The following is a 17,925-nucleotide window of genomic DNA, read 5'->3' as shown; positions in this document are numbered from 1 at the left end:
CGTGGAACAAGGCACGTGATTCACACACGCAGAGCACATACACGAGGCTCACACGCAGAGTTGATTTCACTTCTGACTGGTAGCCTGACGAGGAATCATGGAGGTTTTCTAGAGTCGTGGAAAGTTCGTGAGTGTATGTGGCGAGAACCAGCGCCATCAGACAAACAAAGAGCCCGGGGCAAATAACTTTGTCGGGCTTTTCCTTATTGTTAAATGGACAACCCACAATTTAAAGATTATCTAAAGACTGTAAATGTTTCGCCCAACAGGTTAAATCCCTCCTCCTCCCTCCCCCCCCCCCCCCAAAAAAAAAACTTAGCAGCATACTCGTCGGCCTTGGCAAGAAGCCAAACTTGAAACACTCCGACGTTGTTCGAACGATGTTTGTAGTTGGCTCTCACCTCTCAGCTGTCTGGCGGGCTCCAGGGCATGACACGCGGTAAGGAAACCAGCAGCTCAGTAACGTCCAACTGTCAGCGCCCCACAAGTTCAGCAGTCTTCCCGTGGAACACGGCCCTGTGAGGACATTGAACCCGCTATGCACCCGCTCCTCACCTCATGTATTTGCCAGGAGTTAGTTTCGGCTCGCTGTGCCACTTTAGGTGCCTTCATGTTGGTCATGTTTTCTGGGAGTTCGCAAGAACTGACTGGCGTGCTGACCTCTCCCTGAAGTTACTGATTAACGAGTGGGTCTTATAAACTAATTATAGAAGTTAAAAAAAAAATATCTTTTGCTTCACAAAACAATCGAGCGCCAATGTGAGATAACAATATAATTACCTGTGATCATAATATGTACCTGAGAAAGAGATTTAAAATAAATGGGTACAAACTCGAGAATTACGATAAAACCCTGTATTCTGTTAAATGACTTACATGGATCTAACACCGACAATTACAATGATTATCTCCCCCCCCCCCCCCCCAAAAAAAAATGATAACAGATTTTTCACTATTATCTCAAAGACTAATGAAGATTTTGGACATTAGAATTACCATTCCAATTTCAACTCAGCATTTAAACATTTCCAACCCGGTAAACTAGAGAGTTACATACAAAAGAAAAAAACATGTAAATAGTACTTACTATTAATGGAAAAATTATTTAGTGCAAATAAAAATAAAGCTAAGCTCAATGCAGTATAGCAGCGTAAGAAACTCTTATCTATAATAAGATACTCATAAATTTAAAAAAAATAGAAATAATCAGCTGATGCTTTTGAAGAACTACACCAGGAAAACATATTTCCTCAATTCTCGTCCCAAATTGTACATTACAAAATTCAACTTTTCCGATACCTACATTAACAAAGGGTTTGTTTACATTGGCGCCGCCGGCGCGCACCTGGCAACAGGGCGCACAGGGACAAGGCCGGCGCTGAAGGTCCCTGAGAGAGAGAGAGAGAGAGAGAGGGAGAGGGAGAGAGACGGCGCCTCGCGGTCAAAGCTCTGCGGGGGCCGCGGCGAGCAGTTGCGCCACGAGGCCGCAGCCTGACTCAGGCGGCCACGGGGGCAGCGCAGGAGGGGGCGAGGGCTCTGGAGTGACTCAAGTCAGCGGAGTGTCCGGGAGCGCGAGGCCACTGCACTGCGTCCTGACATCCAGGGCCGCGTCTCAAACTCCTCGCCCGTGAATGCAAGGTTTCCATTGAATTTTACTAGCAATGCACTTGTCATTTCCGTCCTACATGGTGACACTGCGACAGTAAAAATTTCTTAAAACCCAATTCCTTTTCCTTTCCCTCGACCACCAAGTTAGCACATTCATGACACGGCTTGTAATATGTGACAGTCCACTCACAAGCACTGCCGAGATGTCCGGCAAGCCAACGGCGCGGGACAGGACTGGGCAACTGCACCGCTGCCAGGGGCGTATCTCGCCGGTGCTTCCAGCGCAAGGCCGCGGACTGCCACCCAGGGTCGGCGCGTCCACACAGGCGAACTAGGCAACCGCCCAGGGCGCCAAGTAGCTGGGGGCGGCGCAGCACGACACATAACAGCTGATGTAACATGTTTAACGATTATTGAAACTAGATGAAAATGGATTTTTGTAACAGTTTGGAATGTTTATATTGATATAAGTAATTATTTAAAGTCCACGGTGACCTGTTTATGATTTGTAATAAGTAAAAATGAAAAAAAAAAAACACACACACACAAGCCTGCGTCCGGGGGGGGGGGGAATTAAGGTTTTTCGCCTAGGGCGCTAATTGACCTTGCACCGGCCCTGGCTGGCACACTATCTTTACCTCGCGCGTCGGGCAACCATGGGACTGAGTGTAACCGTAACATTGCATGGCGGGGAAAAGAAGATGAAGGAGTAATGCAAGTCCCTCGAGTGCTTCAAGAATCTCTACCGGGTCCGACAAAAAAAATAATGATATGAGAACACACGTTTTATCCATTTCCACGCTCTTACACATACAGTTTTAAAAACTAAAGACAGAACTACTCGTAAACGTTCAGCGTGTTCTGACATGCTGATCGCAAGCAGCCACCACTGAGTGGTCTTATGGCGTGGTTGTTGCTCAGCTGTGCTCTGCGGGCAGGAAGAGCTGACAAGCAGCGAAGGGCACGAACAGTAAGCTCAGCTGCTCGCGACCCAGGCTGACCTGGCTACCGCGCCTTTTGAAAACTGCTCAAGAACACGTTCAGGGCGGGGAGGTAGTTCTGTTTCTGTATTCCGTTTTTTCAACTGAACTGTTGTTTCAAACAAGTGAAACTGGCTAAAGTGCGTGTTTTTGGAATAGTGTTTAGGCATGAAAAACACGGTAAAGATTCCTGAAAGCACTCGAGGGACTTCAATGTTATCGTCACCTCTCGGTCGCACAGTTGTCGTGCGCACGACGAGAAGACTGCGCGCCAGTCCAGAGGCGACACCGCGCTAGAAGCACTGACTGGGCGGACCTCATAACAATGAGTGACGTGCAGCTCCCCTTTGTCCGGCTCATATGGCAGCTGTCTGGCCGCGCACTGCCTGCCGGGAGTCCCCGTGGCTGTTCAGCGGAGGTCTGCTCGGACCTCGCCCGCAGCCACCTAGCAATGAGAGATGAATGAACTGACATGGACATATAACCGTAAAGGAAATGCAGAGCCATGCACAGACTCTTAGGGGGACCACGCACAACGACCAAGGGGGATAAGGATTATACCTAGTGGGCTCCGAGCTACTGCCGGCGCTGGACTCGACCCACGACCCTGGAGACCAGACTCAGACTGCTCCGCGCTCCACGCCAAAACCTGTCTCGCTGGCTGCTGTCCAAATGCGATACTCATTATATTTGCATGACAAACTCGCCTGCTTTCTCCTTGGAGCGAGAGTCCCACGCGAACCTTTAGTGGCGGCATGTTTGCTCATAGCGGTAAGGTGGACTCAGTCTGGCTCGTAACTGTTCTTCCCCATCACAGACTGTCGTAAAGCTACATGATCGCCTCGCACACATGACCGCGCTGCGCGGTTCGCAAGCTACCTCGGGCAGCAGGAGAGCGGTCCAAAGCTGAGCGAACTAGACCACGCGCAGCAGGGACTGTCCGGGCTGCGTATTTCCAAAACCTAGATTGACTCGCCGACGCGTGCCTGAGGAGAAGATGGCCGCGAGGTTGGGGGTCGGGTAGAACAGGATATAACTATATATGTATGTGTTTGTATTAATACCCGTACTTATTTACAGAACATAATGTTAGTCATCTCTGCAAATATACAGTAACAGGAATGCGTGTCTGGTTAGGTGCGAGGTTAAAACCTCGTCAATAACATCAATTTTTTTTAAATGTAAATATGACGCAGCATTTACCTAAGTCTAGTATATTAACGCACAATAATTCCCATTTTCACATCATTTAATTAACACAGCTCCTCGTCGTCTGCTGAGGCTCGCTAGAGTTCCCGATGCAAGCCCGTACGTGGACTAGTGCAGTACTTCGGAGCTCGCTATAGCCTAGGGTCATATCATTTTACAGAATTAATAAACATTTAAATACATTAATATACTACTCGCACAAAACATAAATGTTTAAAATATACAGACGTCTCAACAGCGTGGTTGTTACCAGTGGCGTAGCCAGGATTTGTGTATGGGGGGTGTTAAGACGCATGTCCCCCCCCCCCCCCCGGGAAAATTTGGATTTTAAGGTGTAAAATAGTGCTATTTTAGCAGTTTTTGGTTCTTAAATTTTTAATATTGTAATGGTAAAAATTTTATTAATTTTAATATGAATTTTTTTTTGAGCGATGAATAAGAAATTAATTAAAGTTTTGTTGCTAGGGGGGGGGGGGTTGAACCCCTAACCCCCCCCCCCGACTGGCTACGCCCCTGGTTGTTACAAGTGATGCCTATAATCTAAAACGCCACCTTGTAACTTAGAGGAAGTCAACTTGGATGTCATTGTGTAAGATTCTACTTCATAGAAATAACTCGTACATTTAAAACTGAATTGTACAGTATAATAATTAAAATTATTTATCTTGTTTTACAAATAGCTGCTTGCAGTTCGTTAAATTGTTAAAAATCTTAGGTGAATTTGTACAATGCAACGAAATTTTCACGTGAAGCTATAAGTAAACATATATATTTTTGCAAAACCCCGCGACCCCGGAGAAACCTCGGATGGCCCACGAATGGTGGTAAGGGGGGGGGGGGGGTTTCCTAGAAAAAGAAACGGGCTCCTCATTTGGGAGCCAACTTAGAAGGTTTTTGGTTTCCACCCACCGTCTCTTTGGTAGCCTGATTTATTGCAAGGGATTGTATTCCTATCACACAAATTTCACTATCCGCCTTGGAGGAGCCGGGGCGCGAACCCGGGTCCTACAAGTTACAAGTCAGACGCTCTACCACAGAGTCAAGAAGGTAGAGCGGCGACCTGCAGTATTCTTAACACTGACCTATTCCACGAGTTTACTGCAGTTTGATTTACCATTAATGATATATGTCTATGTAGGGTAATTTAAAAAAAAAAAACACATGAGCGAGTGTTTTAGAATACGCCAGTAATGTGTAACATCCAACCTGGGTAACGAGCAAATCCATGTGTTATCATGTCGCAAATACATTGACAATACAGCTCAGACTCGAACTTTAACGCATAATTCTTACAGTAATGCAGTAGCGGATCCAGATGGGGGGGTGGGGGGGGGCTAAGGGGCTCAAGCCCCCTCCAAAAGCCTCTGGGCCCACTATTGTTTCAGTGTTTGCCTTGATAAAGCCTAGCCTCAGCTGGGTCAAGCCCCTCCCAAACCAAAATCCTGGATCCGCCACTGCAGTGATGTACAAAAGGAAAGGCCGAGCTGGTGCGGCGAGCGCCGCGGGGCGGGTGCCGCGCGCGGCCGCCAGGAGCGCCACCGGCCTGTGTTATAGCGGCGACCGGGCGCGCCGCGGCCAGTACTCAGCATGTCGGCGTGGACTGTGGGTGTGTGTGCCGTGTGTCTGGCCGCAGCGCTGGCCTCGGACATCGAGTTCCCGGCGGGCGACGGAGACAACCTCGAGGTGAGCGTGCTCGTGCTTCGTCTGTGGACTGCTTCAATTGTTTCTTTTTTTTTGTCGAGAGAGAATTGTTGGAACGACAGGGCCATTTTCCGAAATCTTAATAATTAAGCCTGTAACCAGGGGCGTAGGAACCAGGGGGGGACGTGTCCCCCTGAACTTTTTGGGTGGAGGGGACTGTCCCCCCAAACTTTCTAGACCGTGATATTTTTATTTTATAATATTATTCTGCCCAACTTTAATTGTAATTTATTCACTCTCAAATTTTATCTTAAGGAAACAATAACAATTTTAACATCGATGTATCCAATTGTTAGATACAAAAACTGCTTAAAAAGCGCTATTTTGCACTTTTAAAATCAAAATTTTCCAGTGGAGGACCCCCGGACCCCCCGTCTTAGTAAGAGGGGAATGGGTTTACATGAGATCAAAATCATTATTTGTCCCCACCAACTTTATGAACACAGCTACGCCAATGCCTGTAACCTCCGTGCAGTGGTAGCACACTGGACGGGCAGTCCGCAGGGCGTGGCTGGAACTCGCTCCGACCATCTCGACGGGGTTATGCTTCCCTCGGTTTCCCGACACCGCCCTAGCCGTGTATCAGCTGGGCTGCTTCTTGCGGACTCCAGCAGCCTCGCTGAGGCCACACGCGGCAGTCAGTGGACCACCGCAGTTGGCGGGAACAGGTTTTTTTTTATTCGGGTAATTAACAATTTAGAACGTGTGTACTCAAAAACAACTTTCTTCAATATTGACACTTAAACACTTACATGTAACTCTACATAGCAGCCGTAGACGACGCGACTTCTCACACATTTGGAATTGTTGGCATTGTAACATCCAGTGTCGTAGCCAGGATTTGTGTATGGGGGGTGTTAAGAAGCATGCCCCTTCCCCGTATTAAAGCGGTGGGTGGGGGGGGGGGGGGGGTCCTCCCCCGGGAAAATTTGAATTTTAAGGTGTAAAATAGTGCTATTTTAGCAGTTTTCGGTACTTAAATTTAAATATTGTAATGGTAAAAATTTTATTAATTTTAATATGAAATTTGTTTGAGTGATGAATAAGAAGTTAATTAAAGATTTGGTGCTAAGGGATGGGGGGGGGGGGGGGTTGAACCCCTCCCCCCCCCCTGGCTACGCCCCTGGTAACATCTCCACTGGCATCAATAAAATGACATACTGCCTTTGCTGATCTTTGGCCAATTGTTGCATTGTTGCCCGACTTGTGGACAAGGGGGAGTGGGAGGCGGCTGCTGGAACACGCGCCTGAAGGCAGTCCTAGGTCCCGTGCAGGGCTGTTTGCATCTACACTGGAACCCAGCGACGCGACACGTTTGACCCATCCGTGACGCCAGAGCGACAAAAGTTAGGACGCGACAAACTTCCTGGTTAGAAAGTTTTTTTCTCTCTCTTTTCCATGGAGTCACAGGTAGGGGGTCGCCTGGAGCAGGGTGGCTGTGACACAACACGGCCCGACTTCTAGTATTATTCAACTGTCACGGAGGAGCTCGCTATCAATCAAGAACCTCTGTCCCGGAACTGTCCGCAACTAGTTTACCTTCAGTCTGACGTGCGCTGGCCTGGGGGAGTGAGTAATGAACTGAAACCCTGGATCAGAGAGTATGCGAGGGCGTTCACCGATTTCTTTCCGTTAGCCTTTTCTCAAACAGTTTTTTTTTTTTTTACTGTATTTCGTTCTTGTGTACATTGACTTCTAAAGGTATGCTGCGCAATTCAAATAAGTACTAATGTAGTTAGAAAAGTAAACAGTGGAAGGGTCCCAGGACAGGTCTGTAAAGCCCCGTCCAAGGAGCATTGAAGTAAAAAGAAATTTCACTTTCATATTAACATAATTCCTTCCCCCCTCCCCACTGAAATCAGTCAGTAATGATTCACACACTACCAACCACAAGGCATAAAAGTAAAGAAATTTACATTAGTTCCGAATGATATCAAGATATAGGGATTTTTTTTTAATTACTCGGGTTCAGGTTCTAGGTCCGTTTAATACATTTATACAAGTTAATAAAATTTAATCTCGTTTGTATTTTCCTTTCTTGATATTCATGACATAAAAACTGGGGATTTTTATAAGATTTTATCAGAGACGGTGGTGTTATTGATTGCCTAAAACAATGTTAGGTTAACCAAGTTGTTTCACAATACATAGGTAACCATCTTTGGCTCGTAAAATCGTGATATTAAATTACATAAATGCCCATCTAATGCAATACACACAAATTGGCTTTATTTGAAGTTGTCACCAGACACCGCACATACTCAAATAGGAATGTGCCATTAAGGCCTGTTCTACAATGACACGGATCACGTAAACGGAGAAAGATCTCCCGGAAAATTTCATTATCACGTCTCTGCTATTCCCACAATGCACGGAAACGTAACAAACGGCAACGACTGAGCTTGCATTTCAAGATTACTACGTATTAATCGTAAACGGAAGAGCTCAGCGTTGCCGAGATAATCCGTACGGATCCGACTCCGTCTGCGTGCTATTGTAGAAACTCTGATCCGTGAGACCGTCTCCGTGTCATTGTAGGACGGGTCCTGCTTGTTTCTTCAAGAATCAACTGATACAGTCAATCAAGCATGGTCACACAAAAATTAACATAAATGTTTACCGAGATCAAACCGATTACTCTACATTTAGGCGCTGCACACTATTTAATGATCAAGCATCCTATTTATTATTTTTAATAAATGTATTAGACAGCATATGCAAAAAAAGATCTTTTAACGAGCACGATTAAAAAAAAAAAACAACCTGACGGTGTAATATTCGTTGATTCGCACATCCATTAATATTAAAAAAAAAAAAAAAAAAAAAGCAGTTTTGGGCCGGGGGACAGACAATTACATTTATTACTTTGCAAGCAGGTCACCTCAGTGAGGGGCATGATGGTTGGAAGGGGGGAGGGATGTTGGCCCCCGGAATTTAATCTCGAACTTCGCCGTGGAATGCAACCCCGCGACCCTCACAAAGGAATTACATAGGGGCACTTAGTCAGCCGTTTCTTGTTAAAAACCTTCCCATTGGTTCGCGGGAAAGCTAGGTTTGTTAGGTTCTGGCGGAGATACGTCGGGCGAGGCTCCGCGCAACCACAGCGCGGGCCTGGCCGACCTTCAGCGGCTCTCTCCTGCAGTTGGCAGCCGTGCGCCAGGCGGGAGGCGCGTCACGTGACACGACCCACGCCAGGCCCCGCGACGACCCCTCAAGGCCGCGCAGACACGACCTTCCTGCGATCTTGGACGACACCGGCTCATACTGCATCATTATAAACCACGAACTTCCCACTTTCGGCTAAATTAACTGTCAATGGCCAGACCTAGATTTCAAAATTTACTAACCACCAACGAGGCAGGGGATATATATATATTTCCTTTCCTCCCCTCTGGCTCCCTTGCTGGAGGGGATATGAGAGGAAGTTTGAGATCGTTGCTCTCAACAATCTGCTGGGCCCTGCCACTCCCCCAAAGCTTCCACTGCTGACCAATGGGAGAAAAAGAGCCCCAACAAGGCTTGTGCCTCCTCCGAGCAGAGGGCTTCGCCCTATGAATGACCACACCAGTATCTGACCAGCCCTTCAGGGAACCCGCCTAGTCAGGTGTGTGAGGCGGGACGCTCGCTGCTGATTCTGGCGTGGTATCGCCGCCGAGCGCAAGAACTCTCTTTCACCGAGCACGAACTAAAACTACAACCAGTGGCGTAGCCAGGATTTGTGTATGGAGGGGGGGGGGGGGTGTTAAGAAGCATGCGGTCCCTCCCCCCCCCCCCCCCGTACGAAAGCAGGGGGTCCGGGAGTCCTCCCCCGGGAAAATTTGGATTTTAAGGTGTAAAATAGTGCTATTTTAGCAGTTTTCGATTCTTAAATTTAAATATTGTAATGGTAAAATTTTTTATTAATTTTAATATGAAATTTGTTTGAGTGATGAATAAGATATTAATAAAAGATTTGTTGCTGGGGGGGGGGGGGGGGGGGGGGTTGAACCCCTAAAACCCCCCCTGGCTACAACATTCATTTTCTGTGAAATGTGTTTAACCGTGTTAACCCTGCATACCTAATAAACAAAAGTTCTTCTACCACAAACTATTTCTATGTGAAATAATTTTTTTGTGCAAACAACTTGACGAACTTGGCCTGCCTATAAGTATTGAATAATTGCCACAGATTGTTTTAACTTCTACTTTTTTTTTACTTTTCAGATCCCACTTGATCTCATGAGGAAACTCAGCACATTGGAAAATATTACAGAATTTCAGGATTTTGTTGATGCACAGTCTCAAGAAGATTTTGGCACTGACATTATCAGTAAGTAGAATGCTTTTTGTTGTTAATTATGTACACAGAAGTTTTAATTTTCATGTTTGGTTGTTGTGGAACAGAAAAGGGGAAGAGGGGCCCAAGACTCCCGAACACCCTGGTAAAAGTCACATGGAAGGCTATTTGCACATAGATTGTTTCTAATTCAGCATTAAAATACACAAACAAATAGTGAATGTTCTTAATGACTAACATTGTGGAAAAAATTAATAATCAATTAATTAAAATATTAACCAAAAAGACAGTTTACTGACCATTTAAGAAAGGTTTTAAAATGAGATGGTGTGGCATGATCAGATAAGAAAGGGAAGAAATATTTTAAGGGAGATGAAACTACCCGGTGGAAACCAAGTTCTCCAAAATTGATGATGTAAGGTCAGTTTAATGAAAATATTTCTTCATTGTTTGATAAATGTAACTACATACATCATTTTGTAATTCAATATGGAATCCGTGTTGGTGTGGTATAGAATTTTCTGAAAATAGAAAATTGAATCAAGATATGAGAGACCACTCAGCACAGGCATGCAACACTCCACAAGAAAAGTGTGAAGCTACGTACATTAATCTCTTTAGGCCTTAATCTTGTCTTTTTGAAGAAAAGATATTTAAAATACTTTGTACACTAAATTTCTGGAGTTAGTATTTATGTCAAGCATGTTTAATTAAATTCCTCAAAATTCAATAGAATTATGTACTATGTTTTTTTCTAAATTTGTATGTATTTTACACTTATAAATTGGTAATATAACATAGCATAGGTTCCGTATCCTAACATAGATACAGTAGTTGACAGCAAGGGTCGCACAGAGGAACATGCACAGCAACACACTCAGGAGGGCACGGACAGCCACGAGCTGCAGTGAACACTGTCAGCGTGTCCACACAATTCTTTAATAACACTTCCCTGACTTTCCATGACCAAAATTTAAAATCAGCCTGAATACTTTTTATTACAAATTTAAAATTTTTGGAAAAGAAATGAAATTCATCCTCCAACAACTTCAAAGCTGTTTTAAGTTCACTTTATTTATTTCTTGAATATTCCAACAAAACCATACTTACACAATTTTATAGTGTGTTTGACTATGCACTAAAACCAATCAGAAAAAAAAAACTTTCAGTCTGGATGTTGGTTGACCGGAGCATGATTACTATCACTGGAGAATTTACATGACTTTTCCAGGACTTCAAGTTAATTCCCATCCCTGACTGCTTTGAAAAGCCCAAAGCTTGTTAGGAATGGAGATTTTTAATCCAACATTCAAATTTTTTGTTTTAAAATGATCTGGCCAACAAACTAACGAGAAGCTTGCCAGAGTTATACAGCAACATTCACCTGACCTCAGCCTCATTGCTTTGCAGCAACTCAGGAACACACTAATGAGAAGAAAAAAATTCTTCATTGAATCATTAATTTATTCATTAAAGCTCCACAATTGTACATACAGTTTCATTAGTTTTAACACTTTTAGAATATGCATCACACAAGACAATTAAAGATCAAATCTAAAATTGAAATATATTTTGTAACATTTTAAATTCTTACAAACAAAGCAAAAAAAAAAAAAAATTCAACTAAAAACATTTTAATCCAATGAAGAAATTGTTACAATTTAAATATAGGTATCAAACTTTTTGTTATGTCCGGTTGAGCTATCATGGGCATACCACCATTATACATTCAACCTAATTTCCAACCAAATAGACAAGCTATTACCATGACCCTCATTTCAGCACTCTTGCAAGGATCACCATTACTTCTCTCTTTATGCTTTGCCTCACCTATTTGAATAAACATATTCAGAAATCTTGGTTCAAAAAAAAAACCATGACTATAGTTGTACAACTAACATGCAGTCAAAGCTCAAATTTACAACTTAACCAAAAACAAAAGCACAGCAAAGTTACCAATGTTATGCCTGCAACTGTAAGAACTAATTGAAGAAATTCTGATTAGAATGGTTTCCAAACAGAAGTACGTCCGCTAATCCTGAGCGATAAAATACGTGGCCGTGCCGTCGCTAACTGCAGTGTGGACCACCCAGGACGGCAGGATGGCAGGACGGCAGTCCGTCACGTGGTGGGGAGTGCTCTCTTGTCCTCTAGCAGGACCAGCTGGACAGGACGCCTCCAAACACGAGGTTCACATAGTTTCCATGGTTAGAGCACTTCTCAACCATCATTTTAAGGCAAAAGACTACATACGTGATATAAAAAATTAAGTGACATGTTTCAATTGAAAAACAAAGGTGAGTTAGTATGCACCATGATTAGGTAGGAACATAAGTTACATTCCATAGAATAAATTTTACTCTGAGGACAACTGGCTGTAGATGTATAAGATTGAATTCAAACAGTGAAAAAAAGATTGTTTTTTTACGCAGACATAAATAGGTCATTGACATATTTGCTGTAAGTTGAGTAATAGTGCTAGTGTAGGCCGTCTTTGGTATCGTACATCATTACAACTGGCTATTGTCGTTCATCATAAAAATAATTGCTGCACTGAAGCTGATTAAAATTAGAATTTTTGTACAAATAAATTTATGCCAACTTGGGTTTTAAAATTCATCAAACATCAAAATCATAAATTATATTACGAAATAGGGGTTCTATGGTAGTAAAAAATATTTATATCATGATTTAAAATTGAAAGGAGTTGCAGTTACTATACTGTTTCACAAATGCAAACTAACAACAGTTTCCTTTTTAGCAGTTTATGAAATTAATCCTGCCTGGAAAAAATTATCAAATATCCAGCCAGAAATCTTATGCTTTGTTGATGTTCAGATATGTATTTTTGTAAATGAAATACTCTTTGTCAAAATAACTTATTATTTGAGCACATAGTATGATGACAGTGAAAATAAAAATAATATATTGGATTCCTGTTATGGTATGATGATTAACTGAAATTATATAACATTCTGGTAGATAAATTTTGTAAAACATTTGCAACAACATACAAATTAAATATATGTAACTTATAGTATTTTGAATTGACTAAACCCTTATCTAGATTTTCTTCGTTATGAAAATGTTTGTATGGGTAACTTAATATATTTAAAACAATTTTATTTTACAGATAAATAAAGTTTAAATATTTAAAACCTTGGTAATGAATAATAACCAAAAGTTTTTTTCTTCTACTCTGCACACATTTTACCAATTTATTACCACGTTTGTTATTTTTTCATTATTATGAATTAAGAGATTTTACTGTGAATTAGGTAATTTTGACAGCTGTCTTGCATTTGCTGTTAGGGCTACAGGTTTCTCACCAGATATTTAATAAAATTTATTTTCAAAATGTTCATACCTACGAACACTGGCGTGATTTTTTGCTGCTATTAGAATGTTTTATTAAAAAAAATGTTGAAAAATGTTGAGACAAAACATAAAATGCATATACAATTACAGTAAAAGTTACTTAATTAAAAGCAACGACAAGAAATGAACTAACTAATGAGGCGTGAGAGGCCTAGTCTTAGTGATCACCTCCAGTTAGGACAACGGCTACTTCACAGCCAGTGTGCCATTAGTACCACTACACCAACAGCTAGAAAATAAATGTAGAACATTTCATGTATATAATAGACAGTATCTTGGTAACTATATCTTACACTCTTTTATGAAAGTACATAGAATTTTAATTCCCTTCTCAGTTAAAAAGCAATTATGTATTGCACATAAAAAGTATAAATTTTTAATATACAAGGTAAAAAGAGCTGTGTATTCCAAGATGTTCGGGTAAGGTAGCAAATAAGCACTGCCTTGTTGGGACACAACTGTAACTAACTCGCGAGCCGTATTCCAAAATGTGCCCAAACCGAATTTCAGTAAAGAAACAAATCGGCAACTGTTTTAACAAACGGTGCCCTGAGCAAGGCTATAAACTAGTTTCAATGCATTTTAGAGGACATTTCGCAACCATAGATACAATTTTTATGGCAAAAATACTAGAGATAGCAGCACCAACGCACAAAAATAGAACAGCCTTTTCTAGTATTCTCAAGTACTTTTAAAGATGTGATTATTTCTTGTTATGACCATTAAAATGTACAAAATGTACTCCAGGATAGTTTCGCTATAATAAGTTTAATTTTATGCACACTAACTCGCTTGGTATGTTACCCAATGTTCACAAAAGTGACTATATAAGAGTTAATGGCACCAGACGTAGTACGACATCTGGACAAAATCAACAAATAAGTGTGCTCTGCACATGCGCGGAATTTGGGCAACAGATCGGCAACGGAGAGGACACCAAAAACTTGCTTGAAACAAGGGACTGGCCGTGTCCTATCTTGCACTAGGAATGTGGTCAGGGTACAAGTGTACCATATTCAACACCTGAACCCTTATTGTTGTCTCTTGGAATACCAGCCCCAAACAGAAGATGGGACTGAGCAACCAACCCTCGCTACTCGAGTGTTGCACTTCTACAAATCAATGGCTAGAGAGGACGCTGGTACCTCAAAGAAGCTAATGTACATATTACCGTATTTAATCGCATAATGTCCGCCATCGCATAATGTCCGCACATTTCTTTTTAAATACTTGAAATGGAATTTTTTAAAATCCACATAAAGTCCGCACCAGACAAAGCAACCTTGGCCACCCCTGAAAGGCACAGTAACGGGATGGAAAGTTACTGACGGTGTCAACAATGCTTTGACCTTGAGTTGTTCATTTCTCCGGAGCGGTCGCTGAGAGGGTTTGTAGCGTGGTGAAACCGTCCGGAGTCAGAAACTCGCACTCCACTGCGCAGCTGCCTGCGACGTCACGCGAGTTGCAAGGGGATGGGCTATATATAGCACAAGCCAGTACACGTCAACTCACACTACGTCACAAAGTAGGGGAGGTAGCTGAGAAGTGGTGGGGGTACATACGCACGTTTTTTTTATACACACAGTGGGCAAGGGACAGGGAGGGAGGCTCGCTGGCGCCGGCTAATGCAGACATTAGACATCTGCCCCGTGCTGTCAGTGGCCATCTCAATGAAAGATTAAAAAAAGATCTTTTCACGCAAAGCGTTTATTTTGTGTAGGCTGGCTTCGGCTTCTGAACATAAGAGCGCACACGCGAGAGAAGAAAAAAAAAAGAGTGGCGTCTTCCACTAATCGCCGGCACCCAATTATCTCAACACCTGTCACATTTCTCACGTCCGCTGCGGAGGGTCGCCAGTCACCAGCGCTCTGCTAGTAAACTAATTATGAGAGAATAATTTTTTTACTCTAAACAAAACGTAAAATTTTGAAAAAAAAAAAAAAAAAATTTCTTGCGGACTTCACCTCATAATGTCCACACCCCATTTTTTTTGGTCAAAAATGTAGCCAAATAACTGCGGACATTATGCGAGTAAATACGGTAAATTTTGTTTAGGTAGGAAACCTTAAAATTAAAAAAAAAAAGTTGGGGATGGGAGGCTACATCCTGAGATTCAGGTACCAGAGATTCAGAATAAACACACTCCATCACTTATTCACTCACCTGCACACTAAATACTGTATCAAAAATGCACAGACTTGAACATCAGCTGTTATGAACTTCAAACTGACCTGGCTTAAGGCTGGGTTACACTCACAACAGCACACACATACACAGCACAGTGCACTGTGTTCAAACACACACAGACAAATAGACACCACTTCATTAGTAAATACCAAGGCACAAGCACAGGAAAACAGAACGCAGATGGCGCACAGAAAGTTGTCCAACTTATAATTTTACTCTGTGCTGTATACTGGTTTTATATGTGGCCAATCAGCTTGCACTACATCAGTGACATAGAGTAACTACATTAAAAATGTTTAAAATGTTCATTTCAAAGGTAAAGAGTGAAATTAACTTGAACATGGAATTTATTTGTGAGGCATTGCTTTGTGTAGATCCTTGTCATTAGAAAAAAACAGCAAAGTTTAAACACTTGACATTGAAAATTTCTACTGAAATAAATTTGTGTGTGTGTGCATGTGGGAAAGGAGGGGGGGGGGGGGGGGGGCACATTTGGAATGTTTGCAACCACTGTGTTGGGTGTGTGTGTGACTTGACTTCTGTGCCGAGCGTGCAACTGTGCTGTTTGCATGATGTCACACATATGCCTGGGCTTAACATTCAGTTGAAGATCCGAGTGATAAAACTACCATTGAAACCACAATTAAATAGGTCACTCAAATGAGAAACATCAACAACAGCCCCTTCAGTTTTGTAACACAAAGGTTGGAATACTGTGAAGTATTTGTTAAAAATTATAAGTGATTACATCTTCAAAAAGTAAAAGCCCTATTAGAAGGTACAAGATAACAAAAAATACTCATATTTATAAGTAGGTAGTTGCCTGACTATAAAAAGTATGTATTTATGATATAATTACACACCTTACTACTACATTTATGTACATTTAAACATTTACATCACAAACAGCGTGAAAAATGTTCAAATGCTGAGGTAAGTAGGTCAACCATATTTTAGTTACTAAACACAATACTTATGTCTGCCTGATTGTTCCGAGACAAGTTTGCAGCAACCATCTTTCAAGAACAAACAATGCCACACATTTCAGCAACAGCAATGCAACTGCCCTTATGAAACGGAAACTTTCATGTAAAGTGGGTACATTTAAACCAATATTGTTTTTTTTTACGTTTGTTTTCTCATTTAACAGTTGCGATGCTCAATAAAACATGACTGAGTAAACTACATCAAGTGACAAAGAAAATTGAGTTATTACAATGGGATAGGTTTTCTATATGGGCCTCTAGTCACATGCTGTTGAAATATGTGCACCTAAAAAACTTACATTGTTAAGAGACATTAGTCTTTGAGAGCCAATACGACTACAGTTGAGCCTCCGCAATGAAGTTCCAGTGAGTGGCAATCAGGCAGACACAGTGACACCACACGAGTGGCAATCAGGCAGACACAGTGACACCACACGAGTGGCAATCAGGCAGACACAGTGACACCACACGAGTGGCAATCAGGCAGACACAGTGACACCACACGAGTGGCAATCAGGCAGACACAGTGACACCACACGAGTGGCAATCAGGCAGACACAGTGACACCACACGAGTGGCAATCAGGCAGACACAGTGACACCACACGAGTGGCAATCAGGCAGACACAGTGACACCACACGAGTGGCAATCAGGCAGACACAGTGACACCACACGAGTGGCAATCAGGCAGACACAGTGACACCACACGAGTGGCAATCAGGCAGACACAGTGACGCCACGCGAGTGGCCACCGGGCTCACGTCACAACTGCTCAAACTGCAAGGCCAGGTTCCTGCGGCACCTGGCGCTCTCCCTGTAAACCATCTTGTGTATGGTGAAGCTGTGTCCGAGCTGCACGTCGATGCTGTAGAAGACATGCAGCCTGCACGCACGCTCCCACCTCTGTGCGTCCTTGAACACCTTCATGCTGCTGTGCCGTGTCCCCTCCACGCGCTCGGCGTGGAAGAACTGCAGTTTGCCCACGGCCTCCATCGCGAGCAGGTGCGCGCACGGCCTCAGACACTTGGCCGGCGCCGCGCCGACCCGCACGCTCGGGGCAGAGTCCTGGGGCGTGGCCGGCACGGCGCGCTCGTCGCTGGAGAGCGACATGGCGGAGAGGTCCAGGGCGAGCGACGACGTGTCGCCGCCCCCAGGGTCCACCGGCGGCGCGCCCGCGCCGGACAGCTTCACCGAGGAGAAGGCGTGCGTCGAGGCGGGCACTTCCAGCAGCACGAAGTGGGCAATGTTCTCTCTGCCGCACACCTCGCGGCCGAACCAGTCGAGCACGGCATCTCCGGCAAGGCAGGACGACAGCCGGTCGCGACTCTCGTCCAGCAGGCGGCAGTACACGGCGGCGAAGCTGTCTGCCGACACGCCGGCCATGCTAGCATCCTCCAGACACCTGCGAACAAGCGCAGTCTAGTGGCAGGTCCCTACTGCGGGGCAACCACGCACATCGAGTCAGCTTTGCTCTCAAATATAATTTATAAGCAGTCCTTCACACACAACGTGCTTTTACAAACATAAAATTAATAATTCTCTAAGCAACACGTTGGAAACCTTTTCACAATTCCATTTTAATAACTTTCCTATGTGACAC

At 43.4% G+C, this 17,925-nt stretch overlaps 3 protein-coding genes across 4 annotated transcripts in view; 1 reads left to right on the top strand and 2 right to left on the bottom strand.

Moving 5' to 3' along the window:
• LOC134539750 (tryptophan 2,3-dioxygenase) overlaps positions 1-1,962 on the bottom strand; it is a 63,838-nt gene extending 61,876 nt beyond the window's left edge. The window contains exons 1-2 of the mRNA XM_063382020.1: positions 1,799-1,962; positions 402-516 (exon numbers count right to left, since the gene is read on the bottom strand). The gene's annotated coding sequence lies outside the window, so the exon portion shown is untranslated. The remainder of the gene's footprint in view (positions 1-401; positions 517-1,798) is intronic.
• A 3,394-nt stretch (positions 1,963-5,356) lies between these two features.
• The window catches only part of LOC134539205 (balbiani ring protein 3-like), an 18,692-nt gene continuing 6,123 nt past the window's right edge, over positions 5,357-17,925 (top strand). The window contains exons 1-2 of the mRNA XM_063380987.1: positions 5,357-5,480; positions 9,702-9,807. Of these exons, the coding sequence (XP_063237057.1) occupies positions 5,385-5,480; positions 9,702-9,807 (202 nt within the window). The 5' untranslated portion in view covers positions 5,357-5,384. The remainder of the gene's footprint in view (positions 5,481-9,701; positions 9,808-17,925) is intronic.
• The window catches only part of LOC134539206 (uncharacterized), a 22,896-nt gene continuing 16,191 nt past the window's right edge, over positions 11,221-17,925 (bottom strand). For both annotated transcript variants that reach the window (XM_063380988.1, XM_063380989.1), the window contains exon 3: positions 11,221-17,727. In XM_063380988.1, coding sequence (XP_063237058.1) covers positions 17,088-17,708 — 621 coding nt within the window. In that variant the 5' untranslated portion in view covers positions 17,709-17,727 and the 3' untranslated portion in view covers positions 11,221-17,087. The remainder of the gene's footprint in view (positions 17,728-17,925) is intronic.

This window comes from Bacillus rossius, chromosome 15, assembly GCF_032445375.1.
Source record: "Bacillus rossius redtenbacheri isolate Brsri chromosome 15, Brsri_v3, whole genome shotgun sequence".
NCBI classification, from domain to species: Eukaryota; Metazoa; Arthropoda; class Insecta; order Phasmatodea; family Bacillidae; genus Bacillus; species Bacillus rossius.
This window is presented reverse-complemented; position numbering and strand designations above follow the sequence as displayed.